We start from the raw sequence: 18,674 nt of genomic DNA on the forward strand, positions 1-18,674 counted from the left end.
GTTCTTACTATCATTTCATTTTATATCGAACATTTTGAACCTTTTTTTCGGACGGTGGTATATATCGGCATCACCAATAGGAGATTTAACCACTTTCGCGATCATATGTCACTCACACACACGTTAGTAGGAAATCCAATTCGCGACGATGTTGGCAGTACCATCAAAGATTGGGAACCCCCGGAGGCTTTCCCAAATCGCATTAATGTTGGAAACTCCAATTTAGATCTCACCTCATACCACTCAAACTAAGGTTTCAATTACATTTAAACATAGGAGTGAACTCGGAGTCCATGACACTACTAATTAGTCGAATAATTACCCCAAGCGATAGGATAATGGAAAATGGACATTCAAATCCAATCTCCGTATAATCTTATGGTCAAATATTTAAGATTGGCATATCTTAAAAGCTCGAACGTAGAGAATAAACGAGTGTTGTACTTTATCTTAAAAAACACTTTCTAATGGTAAAAATGAGGTAAAAAAAATAAAAATAGCTCCATAGATCTCATCAAAAACGTGTTGGTGATGCTTCTCGGGGCCTCTTTGGCGACCGTGAAGTCACCAGAATACTTATCTTTACATTCACATTATTCATACATCATCAAATATGCTTTAGAACTGTCTTCGTGAATAGTTCAAAATACCTTGAGTATTGCGCACGGTTGATGTCAAGGGTTCGATTTCTGGCTATGCAAAAGGCGTGAGGGAGGAGGATTTACCGACCTGTACGTGGGAATTTAACCCGATCCACGTGCTCGTATTGATTGATGGATTAGGTCTCTGTTATGCGGTTCTGATTTCCGCCCGATAACACGTTTCTGCATGAAAAAAGATCGGCTAGGTTGTTTCAGATTTTCAATCACTCTCACTGATTCCAAACACAACTTTCAAAAAAACCATACGCTTTAAAATATTATTTTGTATAACACTTTCTAACACATCTGATCTGTATGCATAAATTTAACAATGTTAGGACCGTAAATTTATTTTTATCGGTTGTTTTAGAATATTGTAAAAATTACATTATCACTTGAATTGTTTGTTTCTTGTGCATAAAATACTGTACATTCATCTTTATTTTCTAATTTAACCCTTGTAAACATAGCGTTCACCTTATTTTTGCCCACAGGAAAGAAAGAGCAAAACCTCATTATAAACCCCCTTTTCGCAATCATCTTATTTATACGATCGCCGCCGCTCAAAACCCTAACGACACACCGTTTGCCTGCGAAGCTGTTGATCTCCGACGACTGTGTGTAAGCTCACCGTTTCGGTTATATATAATGTTTGTACTGTGTTAGTGGTAGGGATGCAGTTGCTTTTGATACGTCCTTACTATTTTAAATTAGGGTTTCCGATTTGTATTTCAAGTTAAATGAGTTAATTATCAAGTTTCAATTGTACACTTTAATGATTTAGATGAATTTGTTGTTCATGTACTGAGATTGTTAATGTTGTTCGTGCAATTTCAACTCAAAATCAGTTGGCTGATCTTATCAGAAACAAAGAGACAGTATGTTGGACATAAACCTTTTTAGGGAGGAAAAGGGCTTCGATCCAGAAAAGATACGTGAATCGCAACGTCGTCGTTTTGCAAGTGTAGAACTCGTGGATGAAATTATTCATCTCGACAAAGAGTTGCGACTTCGTAAGTTGTTGTTTACATTACTTTGGTTAATCGTTTTTTAGGTTTTACATGTCTTGCAATATATATGTAATGGTTAAGTTCATTCTTTATTTTATGATTTGCAGGTACGTTTGAGCTTGAACAGTTGCGAAAAGACTTTAACAAGATCAACAAAGAAGTTGCTAAACTTAGGATTGTAAGTATTTCTTATTTTCACAGGTTATAATGTAGGATGAACTTTGTATATCTGATAATAGCTGTAGAAAGGTTTCAATCCCCATTGAACATTAGATTCATATATTTATATTTTTTTTAAAACGTACTTAATGGTCATGATGTAAGTTGATTGAACGCAGAAACTACTTTTTTATCTTATGATGTTAACAAACTATAAGTTGTAGATAGTCTATTGGGGAAAAAGTACTATATGTTGAATAGTTCTCTAGGGTTTCAAATAAGTTATTTTGAATGACAAAAGTATCATTCAGTCATATACAAAAAGACTGTATGCTGGTGTGTATTCATCACCACTAAATTTAAACTGAAAAATTGACTCTTTTGTAGTCTGGAGAAGATGCAAGTGCCATGATTAAAAATACGGAGGAAAATAAGAATTCAACTGCAAAGAAAGAAGCAGAAGTTCAGGAGGCTCGAGCGATATTATTTTCAAAGTTGGAGACAGTTGGGAATCTTGTGCATGACTCGGTTCCTATTAGCAATGATGAGGTGTGACATGATGCGTTTTATGATCTTTTTTAATTATGTGTTTAGATCATAATCTGATCATCTTTTCATAGGGCTTTTTGTACATGGTGGTTGAATGATTATATAACCCTTGTGTTACCAATGTTAACTTTAGGCAAACAATGCTGTTGTTCGGACTTGGGGGGAGATGAGATCAGAGACGGGACTTAAAAATCACGTCGAGCTTGTGGAACTTCTTGGAATTGCAGATCTCAAGAAAGGTATTTATATGATTTGTTTCAGTTGAGTTGTTAACTTAACATGTGTATACTATATGAACTTGAATGTCATAGTTAGGATACTTCGTCTTTTAGCACTTTATATGAAGTTTATTGTGTAAGTAACTTAGTATCATAGATGCTCAACTAATTTCATGGCTAATTCATCATCTCCCTTTTTTGTTTTTCAGGTGCTAATGTTGCTGGTGGTAGAGGATATTATCTAAAAGGAGATGGTGTGCTTCTCAATCAAGCTCTTATAAACTTTGGTCTTGATTTCTTGGAGAAAAGGGGCTACACAGCATTGCAAACTCCATTCTTTATGAGGAAAGATATAATGGGAAAGTGCGCTCAGTTAGCACAATTTGATGAGGAACTTTACAAGGTATAGATCTCTCTAGTCCTTCTTTTAATATAGTATATTATTTCAAAAGATGAAGCTTGCATAATTTGCTACACCCTTTTGTTAGTGATTTAAATTTTGCTATTTCTGAAATAGTTCTTATATGATGTTTTTTTTTTTTTTATTAATAGGTAACAGGTGAAGGAGATGACAAGTATTTGATTGCAACTGCTGAACAACCACTCTGTGCTTATCACATAGATGACTGGATTCATCCAAAGCAACTGCCAATAAGGTCTTGCAGTTACTCTCTGCATAAACATTTACAATTCTTTTTTAAAAGTTTTACATTCTTTTAGTTGTATAATGTTGGAAACTTTTCAGATATGCTGGATATTCATCGTGTTTTCGTAAAGAGGCTGGTTCGCATGGCCGAGACACACTGGGCATTTTTCGTGTTCATCAGTTTGAGAAAATCGAACAGTTTTGCATCACCAGCCCAGACGGCAATGACTCGTGGGACATGCACGAGGAGATGATCAAAAACTCAGAGGAGTTTTATCAGATGGTAAGTATTTTTTTCCTTCGTATAGTTTCTATATGAATATGAATTATATGCTATACTCTTATATTTTATGGAGTATTGTTAAATTGTTAATGATAATAACATCTCCAAGGCCCATCTTTAAAACAAATTATGCTTAAATTTGTTGTAATGGTTAAAGATTTTGAATCGTTGGTGGTTAAATGAATATAAATACAAATACTCTGAGAGATATAGCAAAGTCCAAACAACATTGACAGCCAAATCACTGTGCATAGTCATATATGTCATAATGTATTGGCATTGGACAGTGATTAGTTTTTCCATCATCTGATGTATGAATCTTTGATTGCTTATTAATGAATCGTTGATATGATATTAATGTATCCTACTGTACTGCAGTTGAAACTGCCTTATCATATAGTATCGATAGTCTCTGGGGCACTGAATGATGCTGCAGCAAAGAAGTATGACTTGGAAGCATGGTTTCCTGCATCCAAAACTTTCAGAGAACTTGTGTCATGTTCAAACTGCACTGATTATCAGTCAAGAAAATTGGAGATCAGATTTGGACAGAAGAAGGTAATCTTTTCTTTCTTTTCAAATCTGTTACATTGGTTTCCTGTTGAATCGTATTCGTTGAACTATGTCTCATTGCATATATTTGGGGCCACTTTTAAATTGTTTAAGTATCACGATTTATGCCCTTAATAACATGATTCCAAGCATAAAAAGATAAAGTTTAAAACTTTATTGTAATCTTTATCTTATGTGATGTTGATTTTGAGTTTTTGTTTAATTTGTACAGAGCAATGAACAGACGAAAAAGTACTGCCATCTGTTAAACTCAACCCTAACAGCCACAGAGAGGACCCTTTGCTGCATCCTTGAGAACTATCAAACCGAAGACGGTGTTGCAGTACCAGAAGTTCTACAGCCTTATATGGGCGGCAAGACTTTTGTGCCTTTCCAAGCCGCCCCCGCTCCGGCTAAAGAAACAAAAGGGAATAAACCAAAAGCCAAGTAGTAGTTATATGGGTGGGTTGGAAATATGCTCTTGTTTATTTTGGGTTTATTTTTGCCGTTAGTATCATCAGATTAGAAGATGTTGCATGATGATATGATTTTTATGTTTGGTTATTTTGATAGAATTGTTCAGCTTACATTGTCGTTTATACTTTATTTGAAAAATACTGGATTGTTTAGTTATGCTAAATGTTTGTGCTTCATTTGTTTCATCATACTAGAAGTTTAGGAGTAGAGATGTTGCTGGGTTGGACGAAAAAGGGTAAACACTGCGTTAGGTTTTCAAGTCTTGGTCTTTGAATCAGTAGCTTGACATAATGATATCCCAGTTTAAAGAGTAATTGATAAACTACTTGTGTTGCATAACGTCATAATCTTTATTATTCATTGTTAAGATTGTTGGCAAAGTCACATATATCTGTATCTAATTAGATTAGATTATGTACTTTATTCTGAAGTTAAAACCTTCAGTTGCATATATTCATCGTAAATAATTGTTAATTGCACATAATGATGCTCACAAATGTAACACTAACGACCAATGCATCTCAGCAATTGTTTCACCTTGTATGTCTTACAGGTAAAACCTACGTTATAAAACCAAAATCTTTAACTGTTAACAACATCCAACTACGAACCCTCTAAACGAGTAATATTAGCAAAACAAGCCGACACGATGATAGGCCCAGCCAAGTCGCCCAGCAAACACCCTGTAGTTAAATGCAACAATATCAATATCAGTAATCATGAATCAATGTGTGAGTTTTGAACCTGAATAATAAAATAATAATCAGAATAAAGATAGACGATGGCTTTTAAAAAATAAGATTATAAGATAACCAATTAAATAAATAAAATGAAATAATATAAAAGTGGTTCTTACCAATTGATTGACCGGATGATGGGCGGAAAAGAGTAGCACCAATTCCCGCTCCTATGGATGCAAAAACAAGCGATGCACCACATCTAACCGTAACACCATAAACCTTCTTCCCGAGAGTTTTTGCTCGTTGTGCTTGCTCATCACCATCAACAACTTCCAGTTCATTAGATTTTAACATGTCACGAACAAAAGGATAACATTCAATCCCAAGTTGAACAAGCCATGATGCTGCAACTCCTAAACAGTGACCTGCTCACCCAAATAAATTTTCTAGTGTGTTAAAATGGTTGAGACCTACAGTTTCAAATCCTCACTTAAATATCACATATATTATTGTAGTCTCCAAGAACAAAATAAGTCAACTCTTTGATATGAACATGTTTTCCATTTATACAAGGGTTGAAGCCAAAAAATGGCTATATACTTACTCAAATGTCCACATGTCGCCTATATACCCATTTGGTCCCACTGTCGTCTACAAACTTTTAAAAAGTGTACTCATGTTAACATTTTGCTACCGGTTACCGGTTCAACCTGTAAAAAACATTACGTGTAATATTTTTTTTTAAAATTTTTAATTGATGTTTTTTTGTTTGTTCTTTCTACAAAATTGATTAAAATTCAAAAACACAAAATCATATCATAATTCACAACAACATTTATGAATTCATAACATCATATTATATATCATTCAGATTTAGAAAATCACAAAATAAAATTCAGATTCGTGTTCTTCCTTTGCTACTACAGTACGCACGAACCTTCATCCTAGCTCAAACTTGAATTCTTCAATTGATGATGTTCAACATCATGAGTCCAGAAAGATGATCAGAAACAGAAACCGAAGCTTCATTATCAATTAGATTCAGCTAACAACATTAGATTCGGCTAACAACATTAGATTCAACACGATTGGATCGAGTTCATCCTTAACCGATTTGGCCTCCGGACTGATTCAGAATGATTTTGCGAAAAATAAAATTGTAGATCTGTTACAATTCATGTCATGGATCTCTATGCAAAATCTCATATCCAAACTCAAAGTATCGAGCTCGAATTCATGAAGACAGTTTATGAGTTTACGGTCAACGAATCAATTCGTGATTTCTGGTATGCTTCTGGATCAATTGATGATTGAACAGTGTTATTGGATTGATTTGCAACAATTTTTATCAACGATTCGTGATCTAAAACATGCTAAATCGGAAGTTCAATATTCATGTTCATATGATGAAGTCGCTAACTGTTCTTCACGAATTCTGAAATATGTTGATGTTTTAATCGAAGTTGCTTCATGAATCCTCTAAATCGCTACTCCAGGAACAAATTTTAGTTTATTTGAAGCTTTAATTCGAAGTTTGAGCTAGGATGATGAAGCTAACTTTTCTTCACGAATTCTGGAATATGTATATGTATAAATTTATATATATAGAGATTAATTTAAAATATATGTGGCATGCCAACTAAGCTCCAAATCAGCAGACATGTAATCAACCATTTGGGTTGACAGTTAAAAAAAGAATTTTGTTTATATTAGTACGTTTTTTATAAGTTTGTAGACGACAGTATGACGCAAATGGGTATATGGGCGACATCGGGACATTTGTGTAAGTATATAGCCAATTTGTGGCTTTAACCCTTTATACAATATAACAAGTATATAAGGTCAGTTTGCAAAATAAATACAAACAATATGGTCAAAAGATCAATACCCTATAGATTCATTGACCATCTTCTAACTGCAACCATGCATTTTCATTTTTCCTATAAATCTTCTAACATGCAGTTTACAAAGCACCAACAAGCTTGATATTATCAAACATTAAAAGAAGACCACAAATCAAATTGATGATTTCACAATACCAAATTAAGCTATATTCAATATATTTCAATTACTATTTACAGATAGACTAGCTACAATGTTCAAATATTATATAGAGTATAAGTATATTCAGATAAGTAGATGCGTAAATTAATTTATAACTAATTTCATATCATCGACTCAATAAAAACAGAAACAGATACACAACTAACCTCTAAATGTTGTTCTGCCGACACAAAAGACGTAAGTGTGCATTGGCATTCCCCTATTAGCTTTTCGAATTGCAGACTTCGGTACATCTAGCACGATCAACGAAAAAAAAAAGACGATAAATTACTAAAAAAAATCATATGAAATTGTAATGTCACAGTAAGATAAAGTATGTACCTTTAAGAAGTTTCCATGCAGTACGCTGTGAGAAATGTTGAACAGCAAGTCGTTCCAATACACGTCTGGTGGTAACAACGCTAGTCTGCAATACAAAAAAAAAAAAAATATAAATCAGCCAACTGCTAATAACCATTTTAAAATGTGCGTTTTTAACATGTATAAACAAAATTCTTACTTCACGAAGGATTTGTTTTACTGATTTCTTGAAGGGTACAACTAAGTCCGGACGATTATTATCTGAAGAGTCAGGTAAGAAATCATTGTCATCATCTTCTTCCTTAGGCGTCACAAGAGGCAAATAAAACAATAGAAATGACCTTAATGATGTTAATGCAAATGATTTAGGATGGAAAGCGGAGAACATTGGCTTTAGCTCGATGGAATATTCTTTGGTCACGTTGTTTAAGGTATCATGTCGAAAGATGGTTTCAGATGCAGTCCTTAAACTTGTTAGGTAGTCTACGGTTGCAGGAGGTGGGGTCACGCCAGCATCACAATAAGCAACTTTTTTTCCACCAAAACTGTTCCATCCGTATAATAAATCATGAGTGTTTTTAAAGAAAGTAAAATAAGCTTCTTATTTGTCTATCAAAACATTAACAAGCTTTAATCTTGAATTCGCTAATAAGCAATAAAACAAAGATTTTAGCAAAATTGTAAAATGCGTATTCTTCAATTCTCCAACATCCGGTATTTTGACAATTTTGATAACTAGAGTTAACATTTTTATACCAAATTTAACATCTTTATAAATAAAGTTGACATTTTTATAGCAAATTTAACATCATTGCCACACGATACATGTCCTCTTTTCATACCCAGATGAAAAAAATGAACAACTAGAGAATAATAAAATAAATTACAGCTTAACAGCTACTAATACTCTACACTCCACAGCACAAATAAACAGGTAATTTGATATTTTATGCAAACATATAATTCCAAGACTATAGATAAGATCCTAAAGTCATAAAAACACATTCATTACATTACAGATATTACATGATAAAATAATTTGAACTAACGATAAAAATTTTAAAATTAAAAGCCAATAAAAATATATAATACAAAGAGCATACCCAAATAAAGCCCTAGATGCAAAAGGTGTGCTGGCGGCGACAGAGGCGGCATAAGAAGATGCAGCTACCGTGGCGGAATATAAACCGGCAGACTGTAGGGTTGTGCCACTAATACTCGGATTTTTTTTCAATAGATCCCTCAGTAAACCTATTCCAGCCATTATTGATATAGAAAGAATAAAACTTGTTAATAATCTTTAATGATATAGAATAAAACTTGTTAATAATCTTTAATGATATTGAAACTTTTGTTAGATTAATGATGAAGCAGCTGAACCAATAGATGTGTATACTTATAATGTATAAATACAGATCGTATTGTACAGTTATAATTTCTTGATTTTGTGCCGGTGGATATGAAAACGAAGGGGCGCGTTTGGACGTGAGTTTTATATTATACGTTAATTACGGAGCAATACTTTTTATTTATTTGTTTATTATTCTTTTGCTTGGGAAAAACGAAATTACTACTCCGTATATATTATTATATTTTTGACAAATTTTATTAATAGTTAACTCATCTATCTATCTATAGTTTCTATTAAATTTCTAAAATGATGACATCATAAATAAGTTTTCTCCTTCACAAAAGAAAATCAAAAAATAAAAAGAAAAAAATTTAGACACCTTAGATGATGTCATTAAAATTAATTAATTAATTAATTAATAACGGATTATATATATGTATTATTACGACATTAAAAAAACACAGAAACCCTTCGTCGCCCCCATTCCGTCCCATTTTCATCCTTTCAAAACCCTAAAACACGCTTCAAAAATCAAATTCAACCTAGCTAAACCTTAACTAAGCTTACAAGTAATCATCTAATCGTGAAGATGTACAACAGGAAATAACCATAGATCGAGTCAATCAATCAAAGTCGACAGCTGATGGCTGGTTCTATTTTACGACGGTACGTAAATAACAATATTCGACATCAAATTAAGGTTTTTGTTGTATTGATTCTTATCGTCGATTTTGTATCTAACAATTTTCGTATATCTGTTCGTATTTCTTATTATGGTTTATAGATTTCATTTAAATTTTACCCAATTTACCAGATTTCACATACCGTGAACGTTTCTATATTTCTAATGATAAGTGGAAAGCTTAGTTGTAGCTGATATTGAAGTAGATCTACAAGTTGCTTCGAATTCACCAAGTTTTTTTGTCGCTTAATAGGGATTGAATTGTTATTAGTTTCATGATTATTATTTGGTTTCTGTTTATGCATATAAGGTGATGTATCGTATGTTTGTGTGCATTGATTATGTGATGTGGTTGTGTTTATTGGGTATAATGATCTTAGAAATTGGTTGTTTCATATCATAGTATTATGTGAAAACAGTTATATACTTACAGCTTTGGCTGATTGGGCATAAAAAAAACAAAGAAGTACATTTTGGGTTTCTGTTCAAAGAATGAAAAATTGACTTTTAGCAATCTGTTTGATAAAATGACTCAATGATAGTAACATGAGTAGCTTAGAGGTTTGTACTTCTTCAATTCAGTTAAAGAGATCTTTAATAAAATGTTTTTTTGCCGTTAAAAAAAAAAGATAAATGAGGTTGTTGGGAGCTTCTCAAGTCAACATGTATATGAGTTTTGATCTTCAGCCGATTTGTATATGTAATTGTTGGGAGCTTCTCTTTATTTCATATGAAAAGTCAAACTTTATCTGCCTTCGTTAAAAGTCAAACCTTTAATTTGTCTTCATTAAAAGTCAAACTGTTATAAACTTTATTTTTATAAACTTTATGTCGCTTCTTTTTTAATTAGTGTGTGTTGCAGACTTGCTGGTACATAATCATGGAAATAACTGATTTTTGTTCGGTAATAATGTACAAGCACTCCATAAATTAATTTTTCGGTTTTAGTTTGATACTTCTAACATATCTCTGTACCTACAACTATTACAAGCTTTTTACATTATTTTATATAAAATTATATTGAGTTTAATGTTTTTCACCTGAATGTTTTAATACATAAACTTCCGCTATCATCTTTCACTTGAATTTTTTCCGGCTTGGTTATAATTACCAATTAAAGTCTTTGCATTAGTAGAGTCCAGTAACAGGTTGCATGTGCTAAAAGTTGATGGTTTGCTTTGGATCATAAATTGTAGCAATTTTGTACCTACATTTTTGATCTACACTTTAAAATATGAGAGAAGAAAGGGAATATGCTTCACTCCCGTTACACTTTTGTCAGGTAAATATGCTTATCACTGTACTTTGCATTTTGTGGTGTTTTTTAATTTTATTATATACTAATTTTGTTTGCAATGTCAATTGTATAGATTTGAAGGCAAAGCTTATTAAGGAAATCTTTCTTTTGGTTTATATTCTCATTTTGTAATATCTTATTTCATATTATGTTACCGATTAGAGTTTTAATTTGTACTTTTGTGGTTGTTTATGAAAGTCTAGAATACATATTTGTTTGATTTTATTCGTTCATGTGTTTTGTTTGATTTGTTATGTTTAGACTTCGGTTTGACATTTATAAATTTATTCTATTGCATCTTAATAGAACAATCCACCATAGTTGGGAATTGAACAGCGGAACATCAATTTCGGTTAGTAATAACTACTTTCTCCTCACCTTTCTTATTTGTTTTTTTTCCGGTTTTGCCTAATCTATTATGCTACTTATCGTTATGTAATCTTCTGATGCATATATTAACATGTTAAGTTATATGTTTCGAACAAAACGGAGGATTGTTACACAGACGGGCTAAACTTTGTATCTCAAAATGAGAAATCTGAAAGTTGCCTTAAGGCGCTGATGTTGTGTTATAGCAATCGTGCAGCACCTAGGATTTCTCTTCGGAAGGATGAAAGAAGCTTTGAGGAGACTGTCTGATGGCTGCTAACATAGATCCTAACTTTGTCAAGGTTCAAGTTCGAGCAACATAGTAAGTCTTAAATGCGTTTTGTCACATTTGCTTGATGCTACTGCATTCGGTTCATTTTTCTATATTTCTGAGTTCTAAACCTTTAGTTTATTTCGAATTCATGTAGAACTTTTATTGTTAATCTATTAATATTAATATCCTATAATGATGATGTCATTATTAGGCTAATTTATTTGTTAAAAAAATTAAAAAGAAAAAAATCTAAGTATGGTGGGTGATGTCATTAATATTTTAAATTAAAATTAAATCTTATTAATTAATTATTATGATTAAATCTTATCAATAATTATTTTAATTATTAAATAATTTTAAATTATTGTAATTAATTATTTTGAATTGAGTACGAGAAGGTATAAAAGAGAGGTAGAAGAAAACCAATTCTAAATTTATATTTTAATTTACACTTTTAAAATAAAATGACAATCGATATTATCTCTTATGATTGAATGTGGATTATTTAATATGTATTTTAGGTGTCTGATGAAATGTTCAGCTGACGAGTTTCTTATTCGGACTCTGTGGTTATACGGGTCATTAAACTAAATAACTTTAGCATTTACGTTCATTTAATACTTAAAATATATCATTAAACTGTTTCGTTTAAACAAACACTTGGTTTCACGGGTCATTTCACTAGTTTACCTTAATTTTCTATAAAAATAACTTAAGCCCCATTTGTTTGTTTAAAACTTAATTGATTAAATTGAACTTAATGATATAAAACTGAATAAATCATATGATGTTTGTTTTTTAATTTTACAAAAATAGATTGTCTTAATATTTTAAGTCATGGAAATGTGAATTCTCATATTGACCCCTACTCCTTCAACACTGCTAACGTAACTGCCTATAACTATCATATATACAAGGTTAAATTTGTAATTTTAATTATTCAGTCATTTATTCCGCACGTAAAACAAACAATAAATATTTTTTCATCACTTATTACTCACAAACATCATAAATTGATTCAGACAACATAACTTAATAAAAATAAAAAACAAACGGAGCCTTATTTTTAGTTTTATTTTGACGTTTATAAGATTGTTATACAAAATATTAATCAAAATATAAGTATCGTTACTTTTAAGTTAGAACTCCATTAAAAAAATAAACGGTATTTTATTTATTGATTCACATTTCCTACTTGAATAGTGCAGTTCTTCTGAGAATAATCAGGCGACAAGTATGTGACAACCCGGAAATTTTCGACCAAATTTAAACTTGATCTTTATATGTTTTCAACACGATAAGCAAAGTCTATAATGTTGAATCTCAAAAATTTTAAACTATGTTCATACATTCATTTAACCTTGACCAAACCCTGACGATTCACGAACCATTATAATTGGATTGGAATTTATACGTATATATATATATATATATATATATATATATATATATATATATATATATTATAACTTGAAAACGTTAACAAAGTATTAGGTATAATACTTTATATGATCGTATTTGATGACAGAATTATAAGATAATATCAGATGATTGAATTATTAGATACATTGTGATATGATTTTGGGTCTCTGTTGTAGTGACCCGAACTTTTCCATGTTTATATATATTAATTGAGATTTATATTTACATGACTAAATGTTTCCAACGTGTTAAGCAATCAAACTTGTTAAGACTTGATTAAATGAAATAAGTTTCATATAGACAATTGATCACCCAAGTTGACCGGCGATTCACGAACGTTACAAAATTGTGAAAACTACATGTTGTTGTATATATAGACATATATATATGGTTGACATGAGATTATGATGAGTAAGTATCTCACTAAGTATATTAACAATGTGTGATATACATAAGAAATGAGATTACTAAGTTAAGAGACTCGAAATGATATATATAACGATTATCGTTATGATAACGTCTACTAAATACATATGTATCATATTAAGATATTGATACACTATATTTAACATGATAAAATGATATTTAAATATATCATTAAGTGTGTTAACAATGAACTACATATGTAAAAACAAGACTACTAACTCAAGATTTACGAAACGATACTTATATGTAACGATTATCGTTGTAACGATATTTTAATGTATGTATCATATTAAGAGATATTCATACATTGTATGTATCATATTAAGAGATATTCATACATCATAATATAATGATAACATAATGTCGATTACCAGGTGTTCACCATATGAATGATTTTTATCTCTATGTATGGGATGTGTATTGAAATATGAAATCTTGTAGTCTATTGTTACCATTTGATATATATAGTTTAAACCTATAACTCACCAACATTTTTGTTGACGTTTAAAACATGTTTATTCTCAGGTGAATACTAAGAGCTTCCGCTATTGCATACTAAAATAAGGACATGATTTGGAGTCCATGTTTGTATGATATTGTGTAAAAACTGCATTCAAGAAACATATGTCGATGTAATATATTTCTATTGTAAACCATTATGTAATGGTCATGTGTAAACAGTATATTTTAGATTATCATTATTTGATAATCTACGTAATGCTTTTAAAACCTTTATTGATAAAATAAAGGTTATGGTTGTTTTAAAAATGAATGCAGTCTTTGAAAAACGTCTCATATAGAGGTCAAAACCTCGCAACGAAATCAATTAATATGGAACGTTTATAATCAATATGAACGGGACATTTCAGTTGGTATCCGAGTGTTGGTCTTAGAGAACCAGAAAATTTGCATTAGTGTGTCTTATCGAGTTTGTTAGGATGCATTAGTGAGTCTGGACTTCGATCGTGTTTTCTTTAAAAATGATTGCTTAACATTTTTGTTGGAAACTATATATTATTAACATGTAAATATTATGTGATATATTAATCTCTTAACATGTTTGATATTGTGTGATAGACGTCTACCTCTAGCACAAATCCCATTGACTCACCTAATAATAACGAAGAGTCGAATATATATTGGCAAGATTCACAAGTTCCCGAAGAACCGGAAGAAGAGGAAACGGAACCGGAAGAAGAGGAACCGGAAGAAGAAGAGGTTCTGGAGGGGGGAATAATAGGAACCACAGAAAACCGGTCAAATAAAAGAAAATCTTCAACCAATGGACCAAAGTTAATAATGGTCAATGGTGTTTCCGCTAAGGAAGCAAAATATTGGGAAAATTACCAATTTTTCGATGAATCGGATCCTGATGAGGATTCCGATGATGTTACAGAAATTACCCCGACCCAATTTAATGAAGCAAAAGAAAATAATAAGGGAAAAGGCATCAAAATAGAGAAATCTGATTCTGTCCCCGATGAACTTTATATGTACCATTAACACCCGTATTTTCAATATCGTGACAATAACCCGGGAACCTCTAAACCACCAGGTTTTTCTAAACCAATGTGAAAAACGACGGCTCGTATTAGAGGAACATCATATATCCCTAGAAAATTAGGAAAAAGAACCAAGTCCGAAGAAGAAGAAACCAGTGACTCAGATTAGAGGGGTGTGAGCATGTTATGTAATAAATGTATTGTAGTGTGCTTGTACTTTTATGTTCTATGTAAAAATTGCTTGTATTGTTTGTTATTATGAATCTAATCCTTGTTTATTTTACAGTATAAAAACAAAATGGACGTTAAGGGTAGACAACCGAATATTTTAGAAGACCTACCAGAGGATATGATTGAGGAAATCTTGTCTAGAGTCGGTCAGAATTCATCAGCACATTTAGTTATGGCGAAATTAACTTGTCAAATATTTGAAAGACTTTCCAGAAATGCCTTAGTTTATAAAAGGCTTTCCTTTGATAGGTGGGGTATATCACATTGGAGAGACTTTAAGTTACGCTGTGTTTTCTTTAAAGCGTTAAATGCGGGGAACCCAAATGCAATTTTACGCTACGGGTTAAGAACCTATTTTGACTCAACATATCCCAACATAGGATTTCGTGAATTAAAAAAAGCTTCTAACATGTAACATAAAGAAGCATGTTATGCTTACGGGTTAGTGATGTTCGCTTCTTACCAAAGTGAGAAACAGAACATCGGATTGCAGCTTTTAAATAAAACTTTCCCACAAGTGACGGATTCAGTAGTTGGGGTGAGAAACAAGGTTTTTAGATTATTACGGGGCTGTTGGACATTACGAAACTCTCGTCCTTTTGATGACATTACAACATGCTGCCTAGCCAATGGTCATAACGGTTATTTTCCACAAGACCAAGGATGGGAATTCGTCTTAGTAAAACCAGAATGCATGACTTGTTTCTGGACTTATGAATTACGTGTCTTTATTTCCTTTGCTGAACAACTTGCGTATTAACTAGATTTATCTTCAAAACTGTCCTGTATCATAGTGTACTATATTTCATGTTATATGTAATATAGCGAAGTTGTAAGTTTGAAGAATATTTGTATGTGATATATTATTATAATCAGTTTTTCATATGGAATTGTAGTAGTTGAATTGTATATTAGCTACTAAGTATGAACTTAACGAGTAGGTAGTACCCGAATTTAAACTTATAAAACGCTAATATGAAAAAAAAACTTTTATAAATGAGTTCATATTATGCTACGAGATACTATTGACTACTCTTAATATTCTGTATGATTAACTTGTTTCATTTGACTATTTTGAAGGAAATGGCACCGACTACTCAACACACCTTGAATATGAGCGAAGAGGAATTTCGTGCCTTTCTTGCTTCAAACATAGCCGCAGTACAGGCCGCGCTACATACCAACAATAACTCTGAATCTAGCAATACAGCTAACGGTGCAAGAAATCGTGTAAGATGCTCCTACAAGGAATTCACTGCCTACAAACCTTCAGAATTTGATGGGACCGAAGGACCAATCGGATTGAAACGGTGGACCGAAAAATTTGAATCGGTGTTTGCCATAAGTAAGTGTGCTGAAGGAGACAGTACGCTACGCATACCTTCACAGGTATTGCGTTAACATGGTGGAATACCTATCTAGAGCAAGTGGGACAAGATGCTGCTTACGCGCTACCGTGGTCAGTATTCAAGCACTTGATGAACGAGAAGTACTGATAAGGCTAAAAAGGAACATATATTTCATAGCATTATCCCCCAAGAAAGACAAGATTTTAGTTGCAATTGTTCCATTTTCAAGTGATATTCGTTTATATTAAATAAGTGCGAAGACAAAAGGCAGATTCGACAAATTGAAGACAAAAAGGTCCAAAAAGCTCAAAAGTACAAGATACAATTAAAAAGGTTCAAATTATTGATGAAGAACGTCTAAAAATGACAAGAGTACAAGTTACAAAACGCAAAGTACACGATATAAAATAGTACGCAAGGACGTTCGAAAATCCGGAACCGGGACATGAGTCAACTCTCAACGCTCGACGCAACGGTGTAAAAATTACGAGTCAACTATGCACAAGAATAAAATATAATATTTAAATAATTCATAATAAGAATAATATTAAATAATAAAAAGTTGTTAATTTAGCATAGTTCAGGGGTCGTAAATGAAAATTCAATTTCATATTTTGCCTATAAAAGGCGATGATTATCGATCAATTTAAAAGCATCCCTTTTTCTATCCTAAAAATCTATTATCAATATCAATATCTAAAAATCTCTATCATAATGTTAATGTAATAAGATATAACAATAATCTTAATTTTAATTTTAAATTATGATAATAATAAGATTTATGATAGAGATCGTTTGAGTGTGTAAGTCGAAATTCTGTCCGTGTAACGCTACGCTATTTTTAATCATTGTAAGTTATGTTCAACCTTTTTATATTAATGTCTCGTAGCTAAGTTATTATTATGCTTATTTAAAACGAAGTAATCATGATGTTGGGCTAATTACTAAAATTGGGTAATTGGGCTTTGTACCATAATTAAGGTTTGGGCAAAAGACCGACACTTGTGGAAATTGGACTATTGACTATTAATAGATGGGGGGTATTGTCTAATTGAGTGACAACTCATTGGAGTCTGTCGAACCTATCTTCAAATTAATTATCCTAATAATTAATAATGATTATGGTTGTCCTATTTAGTGACATTCATATGGAATCTATTATAATCATTTAATTAATTATTCGGGTTGGGTAATTGATTATTCAAACTGATCAAGTGGGTAAATTAATATTCATATCTAATCAAAACAGGGGTAGATTACATACAGTGATAACTGGTGTAATTGTTGACAGAAGTGATAACTGCGTCACAGTTTAAATCCTTAATTAGTTGGAATATTTGACTTCGGGTATAAGGGTAATTTGACGAGGACACTCGCACTTTATATTTATGACCGATGGACTATTATGGATAAAAACCAGATAGGTATCAAATAAATCATGACAAAGGACAGTTAACCCGAGTAACAATTAATTAAAATCAAAACGTCAAACATCATGATTACGGAAGTTTAAATAAGCATAATCCTTTTATTTCATATTCTATCGCAATTTTATTTATTGTTATTTTATTTATCGTCATTTATTTATTTTACGCACTTTAATTATTGTCATTTATCTTTACGCTTAAAAATATAAAATCGACAAACCGGTCATTAAACGGTAAAAACCCCCTTTTATAATAATATTACTACTTATATATATATATATATATATATATATATATATATATATATATATATATATATATATATATATATATATATATATATATATATATATTATATAAATATAGTTTTATAAAAATATAGTACGTAATCACTAGCTCCCTGTGGAACGAACCGGACTTACTAAAAACTACACTACTCTACGATTAGGTACACTGCCTATAGTGTTGTAGCAAGGTTTAGGTATATCCCATCCGTAAATTAATAAAACTTGTGTCATATTTTGTAGTATTTCCTAGTAAAAATAATACTATTTCGTACCCTCACGCTACATCATCAAGTTTTTGGCGCCGCTGCCGGGGAGCGCTAAAACGCTATATTTTTAATTATAATAATATTGAAATAAAATATAATAATATAATAATATTGAAATAGAATATAATAATATAATAATATTGAAATAAAATATAATAATATAATAATATTTTAGAATCAAATTTGATACGTAAAAGTTTTAAAAAGTCGTA

At 31.6% G+C, this 18,674-nt stretch overlaps 3 protein-coding genes across 3 annotated transcripts; 1 reads left to right on the plus strand and 2 right to left on the minus strand.

Annotated features, from left to right (window-relative positions):
- The first annotated feature begins 1,134 nt into the window (after nt 1–1,134).
- On the plus strand, nt 1,135–4,509 carry LOC139848093 (serine--tRNA ligase). Its single transcript, XM_071837822.1, has 10 exons — nt 1,135–1,262; nt 1,490–1,654; nt 1,759–1,829; nt 2,198–2,359; nt 2,493–2,598; nt 2,787–2,980; nt 3,130–3,233; nt 3,323–3,506; nt 3,885–4,064; nt 4,291–4,509. Exons 2-10 carry the CDS (start codon nt 1,522–1,524, stop codon nt 4,507–4,509), a joined length of 1,353 nt encoding a protein of 450 aa, XP_071693923.1. The 5' UTR covers nt 1,135–1,262; nt 1,490–1,521.
- Nucleotides 4,510–5,138: 629 nt separating this feature from the next.
- On the minus strand, nt 5,139–7,736 carry LOC139848493 (uncharacterized). The gene is made up of 4 exons (XM_071838222.1): nt 7,601–7,736; nt 7,426–7,512; nt 5,392–5,640; nt 5,139–5,218 (listed from the first exon to the last, which is right to left on the minus strand). The coding sequence occupies exons 1-4, from the start codon at nt 7,734–7,736 to the stop codon at nt 5,139–5,141; spliced, it is 552 nt and encodes a 183-aa protein (XP_071694323.1).
- A 42-nt stretch (nt 7,737–7,778) lies between these two features.
- On the minus strand, nt 7,779–8,887 carry LOC139850444 (uncharacterized). The gene is made up of 3 exons (XM_071840018.1): nt 8,683–8,887; nt 7,921–8,124; nt 7,779–7,840 (listed from the first exon to the last, which is right to left on the minus strand). The coding sequence occupies exons 1-3, from the start codon at nt 8,841–8,843 to the stop codon at nt 7,837–7,839; spliced, it is 369 nt and encodes a 122-aa protein (XP_071696119.1). The 5' UTR covers nt 8,844–8,887; the 3' UTR covers nt 7,779–7,836.
- Between the last annotated feature and the right edge of the window lie 9,787 nt (nt 8,888–18,674).

The sequence above is a fragment of the Rutidosis leptorrhynchoides genome, chromosome 5 (assembly GCF_046630445.1).
Source record: "Rutidosis leptorrhynchoides isolate AG116_Rl617_1_P2 chromosome 5, CSIRO_AGI_Rlap_v1, whole genome shotgun sequence".
Lineage (NCBI taxonomy): Eukaryota > Viridiplantae > Streptophyta > Magnoliopsida > Asterales > Asteraceae > Rutidosis > Rutidosis leptorrhynchoides.

Bases quoted from the DNA above. Each gene is read 5' to 3' on its own strand.
- LOC139848093 (XM_071837822.1), top strand. From the start codon at position 1,522: ATGTTGGACATAAACCTTTTTAGGGAGGAAAAGGGCTTCGATCCAGAA. The intron at 1,655-1,758 runs GTAAGTTGTTGT...TATGATTTGCAG, and splicing joins CGACAAAGAGTTGCGACTTC to GTACGTTTGAGCTTGAACAG. The intron at 3,234-3,322 runs GTCTTGCAGTTA...GAAACTTTTCAG, and splicing joins CCAAAGCAACTGCCAATAAG to ATATGCTGGATATTCATCGT.
- LOC139848493 (XM_071838222.1), bottom strand. From the start codon at position 7,736: ATGGTTATTAGCAGTTGGCTGATTTATATTTTTTTTTTTTTTGTATTG. The intron at 7,513-7,600 runs GTACATACTTTA...TGATCGTGCTAG, and splicing joins TGCATGGAAACTTCTTAAAG to ATGTACCGAAGTCTGCAATT. The intron at 5,641-7,425 runs GTTAGTTGTGTA...TTGGGTGAGCAG, and splicing joins CGGCAGAACAACATTTAGAG to GTCACTGTTTAGGAGTTGCA.
- LOC139850444 (XM_071840018.1), bottom strand. From the start codon at position 8,843: ATGGCTGGAATAGGTTTACTGAGGGATCTATTGAAAAAAAATCCGAGT. The intron at 8,125-8,682 runs GTATGCTCTTTG...CGGATGGAACAG, and splicing joins GCATCTAGGGCTTTATTTGG to TTTTGGTGGAAAAAAAGTTG.